The sequence below is a fragment of the Balaenoptera musculus genome, chromosome 11 (genome assembly GCF_009873245.2).
Source record: "Balaenoptera musculus isolate JJ_BM4_2016_0621 chromosome 11, mBalMus1.pri.v3, whole genome shotgun sequence".
NCBI lineage: Eukaryota > Metazoa > Chordata > Mammalia > Artiodactyla > Balaenopteridae > Balaenoptera > Balaenoptera musculus.
Genome location: NC_045795.1, coordinates 329985 through 348009, shown reverse-complemented (window position 1 = coordinate 348009; position 18025 = coordinate 329985). Strand labels below are relative to the sequence as shown.

The following is an 18025-nucleotide window of genomic DNA, read 5'->3' as shown; positions in this document are numbered from 1 at the left end:
TAACAGATAAGTGCCTTTTAATTGGAAAGTTGGTGTGTTCTTTTGAGCTCACCATCAGAAGGAGTTCTTATTATTTTATTTTGGAGAATTCCAAACATACTTAAGAGCACCAGGGGTGATACCACAACCTCCCGTGTACCCGCTCAGCTTCGACAGTTATCCCCTCACAGCCAGTCTCGTTTTATCTACATCGCCTCCCTCACCCTGAATTATTTTTGAAGCAGGTCACATCATTTCATCCGTAATTATTTCAGTATGTAATTTTCAAAGGTAAAGATGCTTTGTGAAATCGGTAACTAAAATACTATTATCATTACCTGAAATGTGGTTTCTTAATATCAAGTATTCAGTTAACTGTCAAATTCAAAAGCAGTTTAATACCTCCAGTATCTTTTTAAGTACACGGATACTGTGTGTACTTAATGTGGCTTTTTAATTGATAGCCAGTGCAAAGGCAGATGATACGAGAAGTGACACAGATGGAGACAGAACTTGTGTTTCCTAGAAGAATTAGCCGTTAGTGACATAGCGTCCCCTTTGGCCACTTGGCACCTGGATGCCTTCCTGGTTGTTGTCATCAGAGTGTGTATATGTCACTGGACACGTTAGCTCTTTACTGTGTACCTGCCTACCCATATACAGGTAATGTAATTATATAGCATAGGCATGTGCATGTGTGGGTGTGTTTATGGAAGATATTGGCCTTAATTATAAGTTTGCTGGGAATAAGTACAAATTTTCTTTCATGTAATCTACACCCAGTTGTTCCCGATAGACTCCTAATTGATATTTATGAGCGTCCCAGTTAGGTGTAATAGAAATGAAGTCAGTATGAGGGCAAGTCTCCTAAATATCATTTGGACTTTCTGTTGGCCATCCTCTCGTAATCACAACATTCTGGGTCTGGAAGAAACCTGGGAAGTTGTGTGGTTTGGTACATGACTTGAATCTGTTTTGCACGTGAGGAAGCTGCCTCAGTGAAGCCAGGTGACAGACAGCCCAGCTTCTCCGTGTCCTGCACGATGGTTCCACAGACCTCTCTGTGTTCTGTGGTTGAAGCTAATATTTCATCAAGCGCGTTTCTGAACATGGTGAACCGATGGCAGGATGATGGCAGTGCCTTTTTGTGAAGCTGCATTGCTTTCATTCAGGTCTTCTCCAGAACCTGTTTTCAAAATAAAAGCTTGTTGCACTCTAAGTCTAAGAATGAATTGTAAGTTCTTCAATTTGTAACACCCTGTACTTGGACTTTTAACACCAGAGAAGAGAAATGCTTGTAACTGATTGATTAACCCAGTCTGGTGAAGTGAAATACAATTTTAAAAAGATAGACTGTAAATATTTCAGACAGGAAAAGACTTCTTTGTGTCTTTGTAAGTAAAGCTGGTTTTTATGCATGAGTTTAAGAAACCTAATTAACATACACTTTTTTTTTTTTTAAGTCTTTACATGGGGCTTTGGGTTAAAATGTTAATTGTATTTAGTCTGTGGTCTTCAAGAAAAGTTCATGAGCCAAGATGGTGATAGATTTTCAGAGACAGCAGTCCTACATAAAAAAGCCACATTTGTCCAGGTTACATTCTTCTGTATACGAAGCACTGGTCAGTAGAGGTAGGTCATAGGGTTGATATTTTTATAAACACTGCATTAGAGTCTTCTCTGGATTCCAATTTTTATAATAATAACGCATACGAACCTGGTAGATGGTGCCCCTAGATGATGCACACCAGGACACAGACAGGAGATGACCATCACGCCTCGACACACCCTGCCAGGTATCCGGGAATTCCTCACTTTTCCATGGCCTGCCCCTGTAGCCCAAAGGTGATCTTTCGGTTTTTCTAAGAGGAGACAAATATGAGGGGAAAAAACAGGAATAAAGATCAACATTAAAAAAAAATTCATCTTGAAAGCATAAACACCTGTGGAAGGGTCTGTTTTCTTCCAGCCTGAGCTAGTCAGCTGTACAGCTTATCTTCCAAAACTTTTACCGCCTCATAAGAAGTGTCATTCGTCTCTTAAAATTTCTGTGAAATAGGGCCAAAATTAGACTAAACCTTCAGGTTTCCTGTCAGGAAAAGCCTTTGGTTTAACCCCCTACGGACATTCTCAAACAGGATTTTTAAAGGTAGCCTTCAAAGGTGTGTTTTTTCCTTTGTTCTGAAAATGAGTTTAACTCTAAGCTCATTTAAAATATATGCTGACTATATGTGGTAACTCCAGGGAGAAGCATCTAGAGCAGTTATCTCTACTTTCTGCTGTCTGCACCACTAGGACTTCCCAGAGGACATATTAGAACAGAGGCAAATGGCGCATTTAGAATAGAAGCCATAGATTCTTTCCAACAGTCACACAACAGAAGGAAATACATTTATATGTGGCTCAGGTTCTCTTTGAAAACTTAAGAGATGATATGTCACACCTGAAAGGTTTATTCTGAACCATCACAGTACGGATCTATTATAGAGGAAAAATATTAAGAATAGAGGCTAATTAGCTACTCTTTTAATTATTTCAACCAGAGCAGATTATTAGATTAACTACTTGCTGAAATAATTGTTTATCCAGTGGTCCTACAATATAAAAAGTCTATATTTTCAATTCAAGCTCATCAAATACATGCATAAATTACATTTTAAATTTTTGTACAGTTTCCTGAATTTAGTATAACTAAACTATATTTTTTCTTGATATTTAAAAAATACAGATGTGACCTTTATGTAGATAATCGGTGGGGTTAATAAATATAATTCTAGTATTTCCACAATTTGGCATCAGGTAGCTCCTGGGCACCAGATTAGGTTGCACGCCTCCATTAGGAAATTGGCGGCAGATTCATCAGATCTTCTACGTAACTACAAAAATGTTTCTATGTTTGAAAAGACAGTAAATGTTTATACATATATTTAATATCTAATAAAATTTATAATTTTTTATTTTAAAGTTGTTATCGTGAGGTTGTACATTAGGAAGTTTCTTTTATTAAAGTTTATTTTTTGGAGATTTAAAAAGTACTTTCTCTCCTGAATGTTGGTTATACCAACGTGAACCCAGAATGTTAGACGTTGATTTAAAAAGAAGAAAAGGCACAGCTCCTGCAAGTACAGGTAGGCGACACTGGTTTGGTCTCCACCTTCCCGTCCCTGTGACTGAGTCCTCCCGATGTGAATCGTGCTTTACCTGCTCACTGTTACTTCAGTTGGCGTTAGAAGAGGCAGTGCTTCTAAATACTTGTAGTGGGATTTAATTCACTTACTTTGAGATTCGTAAGCCATAAAGGATATACAGAAGAAGGTAGATTCAGGAGAGAGGAATAGAAGAAAAGTACCAGTTTATGACTGTAATAGCAAAAATCTTCTCTCCAGCAAAGTGGTGGTCTGGTTTTCCTTTCCCTTTTGTCCTTTTTCTCAGAAAGGGAAGAAACCTAGGTGATACTCAGTGTGCCATGAATTAGATTCACAGTGCACCCTGTTAGAAATTGTCGCTGTTGTTTGTAAACGGTATAAGTTTACATAAGCAGTTTTAATTACCTGACAGCTTAGCAGGATTTTACGTGATTGTAAATTTGTTTTTTAATCTAATTTGAAAAGACAAATTTAGCTTCCAGATTAAAATGAAGACTAGCAATTAATACTAGTAATTTAAACAGTTTTTTAAAAGTCAGTAAACTAGCACTTGAGCATTTGATTTCCTGTTCGAATAGCACAGCGTTCATTCGCAGGTCCTGTCAGTGCTTCCCCAGCTGTTGGGTGCGGTCGGAGGAGTGAGACTTGCCTCGTTTTGTGCTCGGTTCTGGTCACCTGGTGGCAGCGTCTGTCTGTGTCAGGTCAGACAGGGCAGCAGGGCTTCTGTCAGGAGGACCTCTCCACGTGACGTCCCAGCGCTGGCTCTTTTCTGCTTGGCTCACTGTCTGTCTTGGGGGGAGACACACCCTCCAGCCTTAAGAGAAAACGGCTTTGACAGTAAATGCCCCGCACACCTTGAATTGCTAGCATTGCCTGGTAATTTTAGAATATTCAGGGGTACAGATATTTTATGTCTTCTGTTGTCATTTTTGTAATAATTCTATTGCTTATACAGTCTAAGTAGGTGTTCTCTACTTAAATCTGTGTATAACTGCAGAAAAGGATCGTACTTAAATAAAAGCATAAATAATTTGGTTTTGGTTATTCGCCTAACCAGCTTGTTACGATGTATGGTTCTTGCTTATATAGCTGATGTTAGTTGAGAAGTGCTTCTTCAAGGTTCACGCCTGTAGTCTTGCTTTTAAAATACGTCTCTTCCTTTCAGCTTTTGTTCCGAACGATGTTGGAATACAGTTCAGAACTTGGCCCGCAGCCCTAAGAAGTGGAGTGAGGTTATGCGGCCTGTTAAATACGCCTTCCTTGGTTTAATTTGGATTAAACGATCCCCTTTAAATTGAGGAAGTGCCCTGTAGGAACTTTAAATGTATGTATAGAAGCATCAGATCAAAAAGAGCATTCTTATCTGTGGACACAGTCTCATTCCTGGAGGTTGGTAGCTGCCTTGCTGCACCCACCCCATCCCAGGCACCGACCCTTGTGTGTGCTGTGCTTGACAGGAGTCCAGCCGGCCTGTGTCTGCGGTGGCTCCTGGCCCGAGCGCGGTCAACAAGCGGCAGGGGGTGGTCGGGCTGCTGCTCAGGACAGGGGCCTGCTGTGCACAGGAAAGTGTGTTTGGAGGTGTTTCGGGCTGAGGAAGTGGGCCGCCTGGAGAGTTGGCTGTAGACCAGGGCTCCCCGCACCACGTGGGCTGGGAGAAAGCTGGCCGGGGGGCCGGGGGCCGAGTACACGTGGCAAATGTATCACCTAGCCCACATCTGCAGGCCTCTCCCCCACCGCAGAAAAGCCTCTCCTGCCCTTTGTGTCTCAGGGAGTCTGGTAAACACATACTGACCACTGCATTTAAAGAAGGGAGAGCGCACCCAGCTAGCTGGAGTTGAAAGGATTTGGCTGATGTGTGATATGGAATCCTTGGTATAATAAGCATTTCTTACAGATCTTCCTAAAGCCATTATCAGTTTTTTGTCGGACTCAGAGTTTTAAGGTAAACCCTTAAGTTTTTGAGCTTTGCAGAAAATCTTGCCATATCTCTTAAGTTCGCATAAAGCTGAAGACTTTTTATCTGGTAAAAATCTCACAGTTGGAAAAAAAATAGCAAATCTTTCAACTCGTTGATAGCAAATTGTGAAAGATAAATAGTTTTTCTTTTAGAAAAGTGATATACTTTAAACTTGATTTCTGTACTGCCATTTTTACTCTTTTGGTGAAGCGGCTAGGATTGTTAGTGTTCTGAAGAAAATTACTTCTGCAACTTCTGAAAACAAATTTTCTGTTTTTCTCTTATTAAAAGTAAATTTCTGTTTTGTTTATATAGTATTCCAAAGGTGATTTTTCTAATTTTATATTTATTTGTAATCTGTTAAATTTCTCCTGCATACTCACAATTAGAAAAATAGTTCCTTTTGAGAATGCTGGTAGCATGTTTTAGAAGCTTTATTTAACCAGAGAAACAGAATGTTGACTCGAGTGTGTCAACGAAAATAAATGATCTGTAATGGGAAAAGAATTTTATTTGATAGAAAAGAGTTTTATTTGAGCCAAACTGAGGACTGTAGCCCAAAAGACAGCCTCTCAGATAACTCTGAGGAACTGTTCCAGAGAAGCATGGTTTTCAGCACAGTTTTATATCTTGTCAGAACAAAGAACATCAAACATGTCAGGGATACAGACCAGCATGTACACAGCGAGTCAGTGTGGCCTTGGCACCTGGGAAGGGAATCTCACCATTCGAGGAGGACCAGCATTGGTGGCCCAGGGAGACAGGCATTTCATCTTTATTTTTAGCGTGGACATTCTTTACTTCTGGTCACTGTGCCCTTTTCTGTAATATTTAAAGCAGACGTACAATGTATGTTTGATTGAACAGCCACAAACAGGCTGTTCTAGTTAGTATAAAATTCAAGTGAACTCGTGTATAAGCCAGAATGTCTTCCCCACACCTCAACATGTGAACGTTTCTTCTATCAAGTGTCAGTAATTCAGAAACTTAGTCATTTTAAAAAAATTTTAAGTGTTTAAAAGAGTTTTTCTTCCAAGATGCTTCTTCCAAGCATCTGTAGATAAGATATATATGTTTTCTTTGATGTATTGGTAAAAACTCAAATACTAGTTCATGGAATTTAGAAAATACAGCTATACCCTAGAATTATTTAGTTCTCGAATTTTTTTAGTATCCTTTTTTTTTTTTTTTTTCCCCTACAAACACCATATAGAATTTTAGGACTGGAAATACTGTACTGATGGAAGTGTTGCTGTGTGAAGTTTTGTCAGGAGAGCAATCTTTCTCCATAGTTATTCCTCAGATAACTTGGACAGATTGCCGCCAAGTAATCTTGATCTTATCAGCACACTGTCATTTGCGGGTATTTATTGGTTACTCTGCTTGGTGCCTCTAAAATAGCCAAGCTGTAAGGTCCACAATAACAAGTATGAAATCCTAGTGACGTTTTCCCTGTTACTGTTTTTGTCGCCTTTAGTATTTTCTTGGTGAAATTTCCTTTTATGACTTAACGCTCACATTTGCTGTCTGTGTAGAGGCCGACCGTTCACACATTGACAGAACCCTGCTAATCATTGTCCTCAGCTGTCCTAAACTCTTCCAGGGAGCAGAGTAAGCGTACTTCCCATTTTGTTCTCAGTGGTGGTTCAGAGTTTCAAATTCAGATCTTGTATCATAGAATCAGAATTTTAGAGCTAAAAAAGACACTAAGGCTTGTGTACTTCAAGCCCTGATTTTTACAGGTGAAGAAGCACATGCCGCCTGTGACTCCTTCTGCCACAGAGCCGGGGGATCCCTGGGATAGGGAGCAGTTGTCAGCGTGAGCACAAATGAAGGAAAGCTGGGCTGTGATCCTATTTGATAAAAACGTTCGTCTGGGATAAAATCGTAGGAACAGTTCATTTCTAGAGAAAATCTACTCTCAAGAAAACACATGACCTCTCATAACTCAGTAATGCAGTTTTAAGTTTGAAAAAGACAAAGTCAAACACAATTTTACAAAAACTTTAGGCTCTGTCACCTGCAGAACGTCTTAGTGCAAACTAAGCTTCTAATGAAAACCGAAGTCCTGTGTATGTATGTATTGAACACCGTCCTTAGGTGGATATCGGGGCAGATAATTTAGTGTTTTCAGGGAAAATATACTAAGTAACATAATTTTCAGTTGTGTATGGTCTGCACATAAATGAGAGCATGATATTATGAAACTTCCTAGTTACCCCCATTTATAACCGTGTATTTTATATAACATATTTCTCTTAAACATATCAAGAGACACTGCTATCGTATTGTGAGGTAAAACAGTCAAGAGAAAATAAACAGATTTCTTATATTTTAAAACCGTTTGCTGATTTTATGTTACAGAAACTTTTTTTCATCTTTTTCTTTCTTTTATAATAATGTTTGTTTATCATCAGAAGCACTTCATTATTTGTAATAATTTTGTGGGGTATAAATATGGTCATGTAATTTAAGTTTAAAAGAAGTATCAGAATCCTCAAGTTTTATTTTTTTTTGACACTTGATAGTAAATAATTTCTGACAACTGAGATTTTAAATGTTTTCATTAATTTTCTCCTCAAAGGACAATCCTCCTAATTCCCCATAAGATTACTCATTGCAAGACTTTTTCCGACCAGAGAAAGGAGCAGACCGTTAGAGGAGAGCGAGTTCTGGGCTCAGCCCCGGGCTCCCACTGCAGGGCTGGTCCCCGGGCTATGCCGGGCACCACCTGCCGGACCCTCGGCCCAGCACGTCCACGGACGCGTCTGTCCCCAGGGTCTGGGGGCCGTCCTCGCCCTGCTGCTGTGCTGTCCTTGCTGCTATTCGACAGACACTTCCAAATAAGACATTAGTTCTTGGTAAGCTTTCTTTTCCTGATATCGTAGAAAATGATGATACGGTTTCTAATAGAAGGAACACACATTCTTAATAGTTTCTGTCATTAAAGGGAAAAATAAATCAGTCTTTTAACAGTTTCAAAATTCAAGGTTTATTTAAATTATACTATACAGGACTTAATATCATGCATTTAAATTAATGCTGTAAACACACCAGTTACGGGGAAAAACTTTTTCTGAGGATCTACTTAATGATCATTGTATTTTTTTGTAGGAATGGTATACAGTGTATATTTAGGAAACTAGGAGGTGTTTTCCTTCTTAATCAAAAATTTATAGTCCTGAAACCTTCAAGGGTAGTAACTTAAAACATTTTGAATTAAAGCATTCTCTTCTTGCACCTTTCAGTATACATGTTTACATGAATTACACATTTTATATAAATATTTAATGTGGTGCCAAGTTTGGGCTTTTTTACATTTCCTTTTTTTTATAAATTTATTTATTTGTTTTTGGCTGCGTTGGGTCTTTGTTGCTGCGCACGGGCTTTCTCTAGTTGTGGCGAGTGGGGGCTACTCTTCATTGCGGTGCGTGGGCTTCTCTTTGTTGTGGAGCGCTGGCTCTAGGTGCATGGGCTTCAGTAGTTGTGGCACGTGGGCTCAGTAGCTGTGGCCACAGGCTTAGTTGCTCCGTGGCATGTGGGATCCTCCCAGACCAGGGCTGGAACTCGTGTCCCCTGCATTGGCAGGTGGATTCCCAACCACTGCGCCACCAGGGAAGTCCCTACATTTCCTTTTAAAGTATGTCAGAAAATTGATATTTTGATATTAATTTCTTGAATTCTACAATTAATAGCAGTGGTGACTATATAAACTTCAGAGGAAAATGTCATAAATCTTCAAAGCTTCCACACAAATTCCTCTTTGAGATGGGAAAAAAATCAATTATAAAAAATATTATTTCTTCATGCTTGTGTTTTCTTATTCTGTCATTTTTCTTGCTGTTTTAAAATATTGAATTCTACAGGTCTTCTTATCCTAGATTTAATGTGTTCCAAAGTAGAAGTGCATGTAAATAAAACATTTAACATAGTAGCTGAAACATCGTAGGTATTTAATAAAATGCTGTTCCACTGAAAATATCCGTTCAAATGACTTGGTTTCTATTTCTGTAAAACCTGCCTGGTAGAATCTGTGAGGAGGTGGGGAGATAGCTCATACCGTATCGTGTTGAGTGGCTCATGATGGGAGGAGCCAGGAAAGCAGACTCTTTGCTTATATTTTATTCACTTATGTCTTGATTTTCTGCCTCCACTGCCAGGATGTAAACACCTTGAGGACAGGCCTTTACCTGTTACCCACCACCGTATCCCAGGGGCCTGCAATTCCCAGCACATGGGAGGGCTCAGTAAAGACTTGTTTGATGCTACTGAATAACTGACACTATCATTGGCATAAAATCATTATTTTATAAATGGGTTTCATCTTTTGCCCTTGGAAACAAATCTATAAGCTTTTCATATTCTGTTAAGTTATAAAACAAGGAAGAGCATTCTTATTGAATAATTTAGTATCAGTCACCCAGTGTATATTGAAGGAATTATATGCAGAAGATCCAGCTGTGGACAGAGACGTAATATTGATCCTTATCCCCGAGAAGTTCTGATTGGAACTGTTAATGAACAGCAGAAGGCAGAATGTTGAGTCAATGAAACAGTGTTCATTCTCACTGCAGTCGGAGGGCAGGGAAAGTAGACAGCACTTTGAGCTGGAACAGCAGGAGGAGACTTGTGTTTAACAGGATGGGGAGGATGATGAAAAGGGTAGGAAGTGAGGCAGGAAAATGAATGATGCATTTTCATAGTGTCCTCTGCACCGTAAACACCCTGTAAATGTTTATTGAATTCAGCTTGTTTTGGAGGTCTTTGAATGCTCAGCCGCAGAGCTCAGAGTGCCGGTTATAGCACCTCTGCAGGCTGACAAGGCAAATTCTACTCATAACGCCAGCCTCTCTCACTAACGGGATTAGCAACACGGGGTTCCTTTCCTGGTGACTCTGGAGAACCATCTTAGAAAAAGTGTTTCCTGGTTCTTAGATAATTTGGGTTGGAATTCTGAGGGTTTTCTGGAAGACTTCTGAGAAGAGAATCAAGATCGCAGTATTTTGGTGGTATTAATCCAGGACAATAAAGAGAATGTCTTGACATTCTCTAGTGAAGTGTTAGGCTTCTAGAATATTAACAGTGTGGGGTGAAAAGGGTCCCAACTAGGTGGCTGGCAGTGGGAATAGAAATAAGGAATCCCATCCCACATCGCAAAGAAAGAAGTTGTGGTATTTGGAGATTTAAATTTTAAGGGGGACGTCAAAGATTTATGCTGTTAAGTCTACTCCACTAAACCCTGTACCTTCCTTTCCAAGTGCCAAGTTGCTTTTCAAAAAATGATTTTTCATCCTGATTTTTATGTTTATGGAACCCCCTCCCCTCCGTTTTGCTGAACATTCATTCTGAAATGATACGTAAGTTACATGTCTGTATTAAGCCAGAGTAATAGATTTAATCCTCCAAATCTGTATGGTGGGAGTGACTTTTAAAAGCTATTTAGAGAAAATATTTCTGGTTTTACTTTAGTAGAGGTCTTCTTTAATAAAAAAGAATGGAACGGTTGAGCAAGAAATCTCTCAGAGAAGGGGTCCATTAAATCACTTAGTAAGCTCCGTGAGTCCATGGAAACGCTGCCTCTCTCTTCCAGGGCCACCGGGCCTTCACAGCGCCACGCTGGACCTGGACGGCGACGTGCGTGCCTCCGTGCCGGGTCATCTAGGCCAGACGGCGTCTCTGAAGAGGGGCAGCAGCTTTCAGCCTGGTCGAGATGACGGTGAGTGTCTCCCTCCCACTTTTATCTTTTAAATTTGTACTCGTGTAATAGCCAACGTTTTTCTCTTGGAAGATTCCATAATTACCTGTGTTACTGCTGCTGAGTATTACCAGCCATCATCCCGTCTACTTAAGCAACTACCCAGTAATTAAATTTAGATAATTAAAATGAATTTTACATTGTACATTAAAGAAATGTCATTTGAATTTTTAATAAATCATTGGGCACAGGTCAGTGTTACTCAACACATTTCTGTGGTTGAATTTTTTAAAATATGCCACAGAAAAAATTCTCTGAGAACATCTTTAGGATGAAGGTTGCAACAAAAGTGGATCTCTGTAGTCAGTACAGAAAAATAGTAGACACCTTTTTAATGAATTGTAAAATTTGGTTTGAAAAGAGTTGTTTGTTTATTAATCATAAATTAGTTACTAATCATTTTTTCTACGATAAGGCATCTCAAATTGTAACTGTGTTACATTTCTTCCTGAGGTTGACATTTATCTTTTGTTTGTTTACCTATATGAGATACAAAACATGTTGGTTATAATGCATTTGTGTACCAATTAGATTAGATGCTATTAGTCACTTATAACCTCAATAATAGATATAAGAAATGCAAATAAGGTAATAGAAATACCTTACTTCTTATTAAGTTCAAATACCTCTAAAGATTATTTCAAAGTATTTCATATTATTCTTCTAAGTACTGGAGTAGAGATTTTTTTTCTAAAGTTTTATTAATAATATGAATGAATGTCCATCATAAGCACTAAAATCAAATGATACATTTGCACTAAATGAAGGGATTCCATAACTGTCAGTGTGACTTCTTCTTGTCCTGTGCCCATTCTCCACCCAGCCCACCAAACACTAGAGTAAACACTGGGAAGAGCAGAACTGTTTGATTCTGTGCATTGTGGTACCGTGCAGCCCTCTAAGCAGACACAGCCAGGGCCTGACCCTGAAGTGCAGCCCACCTGAGTTTCAAAAAAATACTTCCTTTAATGAGTAGGATGACACATGATCTGTGAAAACCCTTTCCACACCCCTTCCTTGCCCTTGTGTGATTCACTGCCACCAGTTGACATGCTAACAGGCTTAAAACAGTTAGAAATTATACTTGAGGCTGACTGTAATGAATTACATCAGCTTGAACAGTTCAAATTTATCCTGCCTGGGGTTTGTCAAGCTTCTTGCATCTATTTTATCGAATTCTGGGAATTTCCATCAAATTTGCAAAATTTTTGGCTATCATTTTGTCAAATATCTTTCTGCTGTGCTTCCTTTTCTGGAATCCCAACTGCATGTATGTTAAGCCAGTGGATTATCCCGTAGATCACTGAGGATCTGTTCCCCACCCCAGTTTCTCCACTCTGTGCTCCACTGTAGAGTTCATTGTTATGCCTTCAACTTCTCTGATCTTTTATCTTCAGCGTCTAAGCCAAAAGTTTCATGTACTTTTTCATCTCTAGAAGTTCCATTTGGTTCCTTTAAATATCTTCCCTTTCTTTCCTCATTATTTCATGTTTTCCTTTACTTGAACATTGTCCTTATGGGTTAATTCTCTCTCTGTCATTTGTGGCTCTGTTACTCTTGACTAGTTTTCTCCCTGGTTTCTGGTTCTGATTCTCCTTCCCCTGCCTTTTAGCCTGGTTAATCGTGTTTCATTGTTTCTCAGACATTGGGAGTGTTCGGTGTTGAGTGTCTGGGTTTTGTTCTCTTCCTTTAAAGAGTGTGAGACTTTGTTTTCACCGGTTACTTGCAAATAAGTTTGATTCATCCAAGGCCTGTGGTTAGTTGCTGGAGCAGTAGCCTGCCTTCTAGGGAGACTTGAGGCCACTCCTGAATGGCCTGGGGTCACTCAGGAGGACTGCTCCCTCCCCCGGGTGATTCCTGGGAACGCTTGGCCTTACTGCTCCCTGGCTGCTCTTTGCCTGGCTGTGAAGTTCACTGGACATGAGCATGACTTAGGAACACTCTTACGTGGTTTCTTGGAGCTTTTTTCCCACGTAGTTCCTCCCTCCTTTCCAGAACTCTTCCCTGTATCGTCCGCTCCCCCCCACTGCCCTGAACTCCATCTTTCCAACTCAGAAAGCCCACTGAGCTTTGCTTCAGTTCCTCCTCCCTTGACCTCTCTTGTCTAGAAATGGCAGGCAGAAATCCAGAGCAGTTGTGGGCTCCCCACCTGTTCCCTTCCCCTTCCCTTAGGGATCACAGTCCTGTGCTGCCTATGAAATGCTTGTTTAGATATTCCCCCCCGACCCCCGCCCCACAGTTTTCTAGTTGTTCATGACCAGAGGTTAAATCCAGCCCTTGTTACTCCAGCATGGCTAGAAGTGAAAGCAAAGTAAGTCAGCTTTAATTTCTCCAGAGTTATTACTTGAAATTGGAACATTATGAGGGATTGCTTACAGTAAACAATAGCTGTGAATAAAGTTGAGGAAGCTCATTCTTGATCTTGTGATCAAAAGAAGCCTATGTTATGACTTTTTTTTTTTTTTAAAGAGCTCCTGACTTATTTATTTACTTTATTTTTTTGGCTGTGTTGGGTCTTCGTTTCTGTGCGAGGGCTTTCTCTAGTTGCGGCGAGCGGGGGCCACTCTTCATCGCGGTGCGCGGGCCTCTCACTATCGCGGCCTCTCACGTTGCGGAGCACAGGATCCAGACGCGCAGGCTCAGTAGTTGTGGCTCACGGGCCTAGTTGCTCCGCGGCACGTGGGATCTTCCCAGACCAGGGCTCGAACCCGTGTCCCCTGCATTGGCAGGCAGATTCTCAGCCACTGTGCCACCAGGGAAGCCCTACGTTATGACTTATATTGAGACAAATTAGATACTCCTGCCATATTCCCTTAGTTCTTTTCATCAGTCTTAGGAGATAACTCTTAAAGTTATTCTTTCAGTGATAGAGCATGTGGGAATTTATCAATAAGAAAAGAAAATCCAAAATCATTTTTTAGTTATAATGATCAGAATTTGGATGTAGTAGGCTTAGAAGGAACAAGGGGAAAGGGCTCTCAGTACACACATACACACGTGGGTGTAAAGAATCTGCTGGTGATAAAAAGATCAAAACACATGACCTTCAGAATTGTTCCCTGTCACCGGGCAGGAGGCTGCAGGAGCCCGTGTGTTTTGCGAGAGCCCTGGTGCCTGAGTGCCAGCCCCTCGGTAACACGGCCCTGCAGCCAGTGTGCACCTCTGGTGGGGACACTCCATCCCAAGGGGAATTCAGACAAAATCATTTTATCAGTTTATCTGCTATAGAAAGATTCAACCAATGGAATCCAGAATCTTTTTGGAAACCTTTTGGAATTGGTTTATGTTTTTATTTATAGTTGTCCAGATACTTTTCCCATCATAAAATCATTTCACATAGAATACTTGTTAATTTTTTTTCTTTTTTTATATACATTTATTTATTTGTTTTTGTCTGCCTTGGGTCTTCATTGCTGCACGCTGACTTTCTCTAGTTGCGGCGAGTGGGGGCTACTCTTCGTTCCGGTGCACGGGCTTCTCATTGCGGTGGCTTCCCTTGTTGCGGAGCACGGTTTCTAGGTGCATGGGCTTCAGTAGCTGTGGCTCGCGGGCTCAGCAGTTGTGGCTCACGGGCTCTAGAGCGCAGGGTCAGTAGCTGTGGCACCACGAGCTTAGTTGCTCCGCGACGTGGGATCTTCCCAGACCAGGGCTCGAACCCATGTCCCCTGCATTGGCAGGCAGATTTTTAACCACTGCACCACCAGGGAAGCCCAGAATACTTACTAATTAATGGATTCAACAAGAGAGAAGCTGAGTTTACTTCCTATTTGTTTATTTTGTGGTTTTAAGTAGTGAGAAGGCGGTGGTCCCTCATTCCCTTGCAGTGGAGGCATCCTGTGCCGACTGCTCTCGGGAGCAGGTGGTGCGTGTGCGGGACGTGTGCGCACGCAGAGCACCTGGGTGTCGCAGCTTCAGACCAAGGGGGACTCGTCAGCTTGGGTCACTTTCACGTGTTCCCCGCAGACCCGGCCAAGGATCTGTGAGCTCGGGAGCCCGATGAGCTCTCCCAGCATGGGATGCAAACCGGAGGTCAGTTCGGCTGCAGGAGCATGGATCTTTTGAAACTAATTTTCAAAAAATTAGTCTTTTGAAATTAATTTTGGGGACGATCCCGTGTAAGAGGCTGCTTGCACCCTTATGAGGTGGGTCTTCTAAAGCTTCAGGTTTTAGGTCTTGTCCTGTCTCCTGCCTTGTCCTTGGCCCGTGACACCAGAGCTGTGGCCACACCGGGTCTGCTACTGCCGCCGTTGGAAGGCAGTTCGTGTCGGTCCGTGTTGAGTTGGTCTGTAGGTGATAAAGGGGGGGGATTGGGAAATGGTTGGTGCTCGCAGACCTAATACATTCACCTTTATTCCCTTGAACTTATTCTTCCCACAAGAAATCTGTCAGACCTTGTTTCCCACTTTCTACAGTAACTGCGTTAAACGATGTGGAATCCAAGAGGCTTCGGTATTTTTACTTTCTGTTAAATTTATTTGTTATGGGAGGAGTTTTTAATTACATGATTGTGCTTGAATATGTTCCTTTATGATAACGTGATTCCTTACTGAGTTTCCACCATGTAGGGTGCAGAGTGCATTTCTGACGGGTTAGTACGAGCCTCGAGTTAGTTACTGGCCATGGGGTGGCCTGTGGCATGGCTTTTTGAAGAGAAATACAGCAACCTGAAGACAACAGGGTTGGAAAGCCGAAGCCCCTCCTCTGTGAAGCTCTCCTGTCCTGCCTCCGCTCCCCACCTGCCCCCCGAGGCCCGCTGAGCAAGCAGGCCCCTCTGCCCACTGTGCCGCCACAGGCGTTGGTAGTTGGTGGGAAAAGGAAATACTGGTCTATCAGCAGATTAAAGCTCTGCAGCCCAAGTGGGACAGCATGGGACACGTTTTTAGGTGGGGGAGCAGCAGTATATTCAAACACATTTTTAGTCTTGATTCAAAAGGATATTAATAGTATTTTATTCTTTTCCTCTTTAGCATGGAGATACCAAACTCCCCACCGGGTGGCATTTGTTGAAAAATTGACCAAGCTTGTTTTAAGTCAGCTGCCCAACTTCTGGAAACTCTGGATTTCGTATGTTAATGGAAGCCTTTTCAGTGAGGTATGTGTACAGATTTGACTATAGTTGTAGCTACGTCGTGGGTTTCTAGTCTTAAAAATTTTAGATTTTGAAGTGACTTTTTTAAAGCCTCTAAGTATTGTCAGATGTTTTAAGATTAGTAGAAAATGCTGTAAAGCCCTAACACTTAATAGCCGTATGGCCTTGAACTAGTTAGTCAACTCTTCTGGGGGTCACTGTCCTTGACTGTAAAGGAGAATAGTGAGGGTCTGTCTCAGAAGGCAGGGGTGAGTGCTCCGGGAAACAGTGGCTTAAAGAATAAAAGAATCTGAATTGAGAATAATGCCAGTCAGGCCATGTGGTGGATGAAACTGTCGTGCAGTTGATGACGAACAAGTGATACAACAGGGATCAAATGTTTGCATCTTGCACGTGGGTCTCAAGTGAGAGGGAGCTTCCCAGTTGGAAAGAACTTGAAGATCCTGTTTTCTGGCCCCTATGTGATCAGCCTGGAGAAGTTGTTTAAGGCTTTACATTCTCACAAGTTGCACGTGTACTTAGTGTCCTAATCATGTATAATTGGAGCACAGAAACTACGAGCGTAAAGTAACGACTCTTGACTTTTGTGTGTAGCACACAGATTCGGACTCGTCACTCAGTTGTCTCACGTCAAGTGCCCATGACAGGCCTCCAGGTCCCAGAATGTAGACTCTGAGGCCCTTTGCCTGGAGGTCTGGTGGCTCAGGAGAAGACAGCTCTGGTTTCGTATCTCCGAGGAGACTCTTCACAGCCCTGGGGAAGCTGGGAGAGGCGGGGTCTTCCTGGGGGTAGTGCACTTGCCAGCACAAAACTGTTTTTGCTCTTTTACACCAAGGACACCTCTGCAGTTTGACAGAAGGTGGTGGGTGTCTTGGTCCTCCAAGATCCATCCAGTCTCCTTTGACCATGGATATATGCTCATGCCGCCATTAAAGAAGTTTGCCACTATCTCTTTTCCTCTTCACTATCTCTTTACCTTTTAGGGTAGATCCCTAGATGTTTGTTTAAATGAAAGGTTAGTTATCTAAACCATAAAATTTGCTTAGTACATGAAAAACAGAAAAACAATAGTGCATGCAAAGAACAGACTCCTTCATGCAGAAAACCTATCTCTTAAGCATGAGTTATCCCTGTATTTTTTTCTTCCGTTAATTTCAGCAGTGTATCAGTTACTGACACATTCAAATATTATAGCAATAAATAACATACCTCACAACTCTTTCATGTCCATTTTGTATTACCTGGTTATTATACAAAAGCTCTGTTGAAAAGTTAACTGTACAGAGGAAGTCAGTCTTCCTTAAAGTATGTGTAGAGTTTGGCTGGCCTTCATTGCTGCCTGAAGAAGAGAGTGCCTTCAGGTGTCCTGAAAAAAGTTTTCTCAGCGTTGTGCTTTCAGACGTGCCCGATCAGCCCGCATTTTTGTTCATGGCAGCTGGATGAGAGTGGCGGCCTCTGTGGTGGGGAAGGTTTGGGTTTCTTGCCTTTTGCTGCAGTGGGGGACAGCCACCCCCTGCTGCCGTGTTGTACCCTCCCCCTCTTACCTGCTCCCTCTGAAGCAGAGCTCGTGTGAGACGGGAACGGGGAGCTGCTTCCACGCCAGTGCTGGACAGCTGCGTCCACCGCGTCTCTGGCGGAGCGCCAGGGCTAGAGGAGGATGCCCAGTGTGTGTCGCGTACCAGCTGTGACCTTGGGCAGATACCGCTACTTCTCAGCCTACTTCCAGGGGGATGGTTTGCGAATTAGATGAGTTAATATTAAGTGAAGTGCTTGTAACAGTGTCGGGGAGATAAATAAGAATTTGCTCTTATTATTTGGAGTAAATATTTATTCCAGCATTTGAAGTGTCATTGGCCTGGCACGCAGTAGGTGTTTCGTGAACAAGGCTTAGTAGTGGTGAGAAGTGTGGGACTGATGTAGAACAGAGACGTGCTGAATGCTGCCGAGGTGGGTTCTCGCATCTGAGGGAGCAGAACCCAGGAAACGGCTGGAAACCTAGCTTTGTTTCCAGCCGAGTGTTTTCCTTCCAACTGGAGCGGTTTCTGGAGGTGGCCCCCATGCATGGACACTAGTTGCCTCATCTTGCATCTTTTTAGGGT

At 41.8% G+C, this 18025-nt stretch overlaps 1 protein-coding gene across 3 annotated transcripts in view; it reads left to right on the top strand.

Moving 5' to 3' along the window:
* EXOC2 (exocyst complex component 2) overlaps positions 1-18025 on the top strand; it is a 154814-nt gene that overhangs the window by 73789 nt on the left and 63000 nt on the right. For all 3 annotated transcript variants that reach the window (XM_036869276.1, XM_036869277.1, XM_036869278.1), the window contains exons 12-13: positions 10673-10798; positions 15805-15929. In XM_036869276.1, coding sequence (XP_036725171.1) covers positions 10673-10798; positions 15805-15929 — 251 coding nt within the window. The remainder of the gene's footprint in view (positions 1-10672; positions 10799-15804; positions 15930-18025) is intronic.